The 5839-nt window shown below is 46.9% G+C and overlaps 1 protein-coding gene across 1 annotated transcript in view; it reads right to left on the bottom strand.

The window, feature by feature from the left end:
* LOC105536948 (chromosome unknown open reading frame, human C6orf99) overlaps window positions 1-5839 on the bottom strand; it is a 50957-nt gene that overhangs the window by 18402 nt on the left and 26716 nt on the right. Inside the window, 1 exon segment of the mRNA XM_011976436.1 lies at window positions 5365-5505. Within this exon segment, the coding sequence (XP_011831826.1) occupies window positions 5365-5495 (131 nt within the window). The 5' untranslated portion in view covers window positions 5496-5505.

The following is a 5839-nucleotide window of genomic DNA, read 5'->3' as shown; positions in this document are numbered from 1 at the left end:
GCGTGACCCCAGGAGGCAGAGCTTGCAGTGAGCCAAGACCGAACCACTGCACTCCAGCCTGGGTGGAAGAGCGAGACTCTGTCTCAAAAAAAAAAAAAAAAAAAAAGACAGAAAATCAGTATATTAAAGGGATATCTGCATTCCCAAGTTTGCTGGAGCACGTTCACAATAGCCAAGATTTGGAAGCAACCTAAGTGCCCGTCGACAGATGAATGGACAAAGAAAATGTACTTACACACAATGGAGTACTATTTAGCCACAAAAAAAAAAATGAAATTCTGTAATTTGCAAAGACATGGATAGAACTGGAGGTCACTATGTTAAGTGAAATACACCACGCACAGAAAGACAAACATCGCATATTCTCACTTATTTGTGGGGCCTAAAAATCAAAACCACTGAATTCATGGAGTTAGAGACTAGAAGGGTGGTTACCAAAGGCTGGGAGGGTAGTAGGGTAGAGGGTAGCTGTGGATGGTTAATGGGTAGCAAAAAAGTTGAAAGAATGAGTAAGACCTAGTATTTGATAGCACAAGAGGGGGACTATAGTCAATAATAATTGTACATTTTAAAATAACTAAAATGGGCTGGGCACAGTGACTCACACCTATAATCCCAGCACTCTGGGAGGCCAAGGTAGGTGGATTGCTTCAGGTCAGGAGTTTGAGACCAGCCTGGCCAAGATGGTGAAACCTCCTCTCTACTAAAAATACAGTGCACTCCAGCCTGGGAGACACAGCAAGACCCTGTCTCAAAAAAAAAAAAAAAAGGAAGGAAAAAAGAGTCATGTTGATAAAAGTCAAAAAAGTCAAAATGGTGTTCACCTTTCCATGGATGGGGGTTGGGGCAGGGAAATGGTGGTGTATGGAGTGGATATTGTATTGACCGCAGAGGAACATAAGGAAAGTTTCTAGCATGCTGGAAATGTTTTCTACCTTGAGCTGGTATTATGTACTAAGTATTTGTGTCTCCTCAAAATTCCTATGTTGAAATCTAATCCCCAGTGTGATTGTATTAGGAAGTGGGCCCTCTAGGAGGAATTAGGTCATAAGGATGGAGCCCTCAGAAATGGGATTAGTGCCCTTATAAGAAGGGACATGAGAGAAATGATCTTTCTCTCCCCTCTGTGAGGCCACAAGAAGACACTAGCTGTAAACCTAGAAGGAGGCCTTCACCAAGAATCCAACCACTTTGGCATCCTGATCTCAGACTTCCAGTCTTCAGAACTGTGAGAAAGAAACGTTTGTTGTTTCAACCACTCTTTATAGTATAGTTATAGAAGCCTCAGCTGACTAAGACCACAGTGATGTGGTCACCTGGGCACCCACAAATGTAAAAGTTGATTGAGTTGTGCATTTCAGATGAACGCTCTTTTAGCAGTTTACTGTGTGTATGTTAAATTTCAATAAAAAGGTAAAACTTGGCCAGGTGCAGTGGCTCACACATGTAATCCCAGCACTTTGGGAGGCTGAGGCAGGTGGATCATCTGAGGTCAGGAGTTTGAGACCAGCCTGATGAACATGGTGAAACCCTGTCTCTACCAAATACAAAAAATTAGCCAGGAGTGGTGGTGTATACCTATAATCCCAGCTACTTGGGAGGCTGAGGCAGGATAATCGCTTGAACCTGGGAGGCAGAGGTTGCACTGAGCTAAGATTGCACCACTGCACTCCAGCCTGGGCAACAAGAGCAAAACTCTGTCTCAAAAAAAAAAGGTAAAAATCTAGCCGCTCCACTTTTAGCACTTTACTGTGTGTATGTTAAACTTCAATAAAAGATAAAAGTCTGGCTGGGCGCGGTGGCTCACGCCTGTAATCCCAGTATTTTGGGAGGCCAAGGCGGGTGGATCACCTGAAATAAGGAATTCAAGACCAGCCTGACCAACAGGGTGAAACCCCATTTCTACTAAAAATACAAAAATTAGCCAGGTGTGGTGGTGGGCACCTGTTATCCCAGCTACTCAGGAGGCTGAGGCAGGAGAGCGGCTTGAACCTGCGAGGCAGAGGCTGCGGTGAGCCAAGATGGTACCACTGCATGCCAGCTTGGGTGGCAGAGCAAGATTATCTCAAAAAAAGAAAAGGTAAAAATCTTTCTGCCACTGTGTCCCTTTCCCTGCCCCCAACCACGACTGCCATCACATTGAAGCAGAGGGTCTAGAGAGAGGTGGGATAAAGTGGTAGGCTGAGTGCAGCACAGTTAATACCCAGAGGGCTTCCTGATTCTCTTAATCCATATCCCTCACTTAGCTGAGCCCAGGGCTGTACCACCGCCCTGCCTTTAGGAGCCCAGTAAGGACTTTTCACAGGCCATCCGCAATGTCCGTCTTCACACTGAGGTTTGCCTTAGCCTCTGTCCCGCCTATGTGGATAATCCCCACCTTAAATCATCCTAGGGCAGGAAAAAGGCAGAGAGGAGGAGGAGGATGCCCTAGGAGAGGAGGTGATGGAGGTGGGAGGGCGCAGAGACTGAAAGCTCAAGAAATTCCTAAGCAAAGACAGTGATTAAATACGCTCCATTACAGAGCGGGGAGAAGATACGTAAAAGTCTTGAAAGATGTAAAAGGTAAAAATCGGCCAGGCGCAGTGGCTCATGCCTGCAATCCCAGCACTATGGGAGGCAGAGGCGGGTGGATTACCTGAGGTCAGGAGTTGGAGACCAGCCTGGCCAACATGGCGAGACCCCCGTCTCTACTTAAAAAAATACAAAACATTAGCCGGGTGTGGTGGCGGGTGCCTGTAATCCCAGCTACTCGGGAGGCTGAGGCAGGAGAACGGCTTGAGCCCAGGAAGTGGAGGTTGCAGTGAGCCGAGATCGCGCCACTGCACTCCAGGCTGGGTGACAAAAGTGAAACTCCATCTCAGAATAAATAAATAAATAAATAAAAATAAAAGATAGACTCCAGAATATGGTGGAATTATGGCAGATTTTTATTTTTGCTTGTCTGTATTTTCTAAATGCTTTATAACAATTCTGTATTACTTTTGCAATAAGAAAAATAAAATGTTTTGAGCTTCACAGTACTTAAACTACATGCCCTGGTAAGAAGGGCACAGTACTCAACAGCTCCCAACATACCACATTCCATCTTCATCTTTGGTAACCTGCCCTGGTCTTAGGTGATTTCAGGTCAACCCAATTCACAATCATCTATGACGATCTTAGGTAATGTATCACTTTAAGACTGTGCAAAAGACATTATTTTGCTGGGAGTTCATTTCTTCATAACACATAACAAATGACTAAAGAGGTAGCCAAGAAAGAAAATATGCCTGGGCACACACATGAGCGGAGTGTGCTGGATTCTCTGCAGCACCGCACAACAGGCAGGCCCTGGGCACAGAGTTGTGGAGGAGGGAGTGGGATATCAGGCTGTCAGGGCCTTGGTTTTTCATGCTGCTCTTCTCTTTCCACACTAGTTTCCAAGAAAGGCTCTGTAGACGACTCTTTCTTTTTTTTTTTTTTTTTTTTTTTGACGGAGTCTCGCTCTGTCGCCAGGCTGAAGTGCAGTGGCAGGACCTCGTCTCATTGCAATCTCCGCCTCCCAGGTTCATGCAATTCTCTGCCTCAGCTTTCCGAGTAGCTGGGATTACAGACGCCTGCCACCACGCCCGGCTAATTTTTGTATTTTTAGTAGCAACGGGGTTTCACCATGTTGGCAGCCTGGCCTTGAACTCCTGACCTCGTGATCCCTCCCACCTTGGCCTCCCAGAGTTTTTTTTTTTTTTTTGAGATGGAGTCTTGCTCTGTCCCCCGGGCTGCAGCACAGTGGCTCAATTTCGACTCACTGCAACCGCCACCTCCCAGGTTCAAGCGATTCTCCTGCCTCAGCCTCCTGAGTAGCTGGGATTAGAGGCGCCCGCCACCACACCCGGCTAATTTGTATAGGCTAGTCACTGCTTCTCTTTCCCCATTCCTGCTTCAGATGGCACATGGCTGTTGCCACCATTTAAAAATCATGTCAACATGGATTGGACTCCATTCTATACTCAGCTTGGTGCCCAAGGTTGCTGTGACCAAGTGCTACCAAAGAGAACATTCGAGGTGGCTTGGGATGACCCCAGGAGGCTTCTCTGGGAGAAGTGGGCTTACCAAGCTCTGGACAGAAGCTAGTAATTGGGACAGGCAGGGAGATGGCCTGCATAAGGGCTCAGAGGCAGGACTATGTTGAAACCATCTGGCTTGGGCAGAGAATGTGAGATGAGACCTCCTCCCCAGAAGCTCAGGATGTTCTTATTAGAAGGATGGATAGGATGGTAAGACACAAAAGAGCGAGCTGATTAATTTGGATGTCGAGTGGAGGAAATGGTCTGAGCAGCCCAGAGATATGCTGAAAATGTACTTTAGAAAAATCTATCTGTACAGGATGGGTAAGGAAGGGTGAAGTGGTGATGAGAAAGCTAGGCCGAAGCCCACTACCCAACAGAGAAAGAACTTAGGGAGGCAGCCATAGAAACAGACACTGAGAAATAAAAATCACTGGATTTTAGGACTGGGCGCAGTGGCTCACGCCTGTAATCCCGGCACTTTGGGAGGCTGAGGCAGGCAGATCACCTGAGGTCAGGAGTTCGAGATCAGCCTCGGGAACATGATGAAACCCCCGTCTCTACAAAAATACAAAAAGGAGCCAGGCATGATGGTGGGTGCCTGTAATCACAGCTCCTCTGGAGGCAGGAGAATCACTTGAACTCGGGAGGTGAAAGTTGCAGTGAGCCAGGATCACGCCACTGCACTCCAACCTGGGCAACAGCAAGACTCTGTTAAAAAAAAAAAAAAAAAAAACCTCACTAGATTTTAGAGCCTAATTGGGTGTGAAGGTCCAAATGAGGAAAGGATCACAGATGCTGCTGATGTCTCAACCTGAGGAGATTTGATTCACTTCCCTGCCCTTTCCTGTCCATTCACTCACTGAACACTGAGCACTTACCACGCAGCAGGCCCCATGAAAGAGCCAGAGAGAAATAAGATGGGTGAGAGACAGCACCTGCCCACAAGAAGCCCATTGCTTAGTGCAAGATAAGGTGAAATCAACAGATGGCTATAAAAGGGGAGAATAATGCTAGCCCTAGGCCCAGAGGCTGCAAAGCATGGAAGAGGGGCTCTACTCTGTTCTGACAAGCATTGCCATCTACGTTACCACACCTTCCCCACACCGGCTCCCTCTGCTAAGGCTTTAAAGAGAGGCAAATGACTCTAGAAAATCCCCACAGGGCTGGGGCAGAACTTCCAGGCCCTGTGAGGAGAGCCCTGTAGATAAGGAAGAGCTCCAAGAAGCTTGTTTCCGTCTCATGAGCATGAGGTGTGGGGATGGACCCCAGCAGTAGCAAGGTGCCACATACTCCATTAGGTCTCTTTTTAATTTCTTACCTAGCTCTCCTCCCACTACTCTGCAGGTAGTGCTGAAATCCTGGATGTTGGAGCTGGAAAAGGTAATTCAGTACGCACTCCCTTATTTTGCAGAGCAAGAAACTCCCCTGGCAGTGTTCCTCGTTCTTCATACCTCTCCACCTATTCTGCCAACAAAATTGGGCGGGGTCATTAGAAAGCTAAGTGACACATACACAATAATGTGCCAATGAAATCACAGAATGGTGTTAAGAGCTGGTAATGACTTAATGTGTTTTTCCTATTAGGGTCATTTATCGTTTATTACCAAAAGTTTTTTGTTTTGTTTGTTTTTGAGATGGGGGTCTCGCTCTTTTACCCAAGCTGCAATGCAGTGACATGATCACAGCTCACTGCAGCCTTGACCTCCTGGGCTCAAGTGATCCTCCCACCTCAGCCTCCTATGTAGCTAGGACCACAGACACGTGCCACCATGCCTGGCTAATTTTTTTTTTTT

This window comes from Mandrillus leucophaeus, unplaced genomic scaffold (genome assembly GCF_000951045.1).
Source record: "Mandrillus leucophaeus isolate KB7577 unplaced genomic scaffold, Mleu.le_1.0 Scaffold166, whole genome shotgun sequence".
Classification (NCBI taxonomy): domain Eukaryota; kingdom Metazoa; phylum Chordata; class Mammalia; order Primates; family Cercopithecidae; genus Mandrillus; species Mandrillus leucophaeus.
Note: the sequence above shows the minus strand (reverse complement) of the source record. Positions and strands in the feature narration are given on the sequence as shown.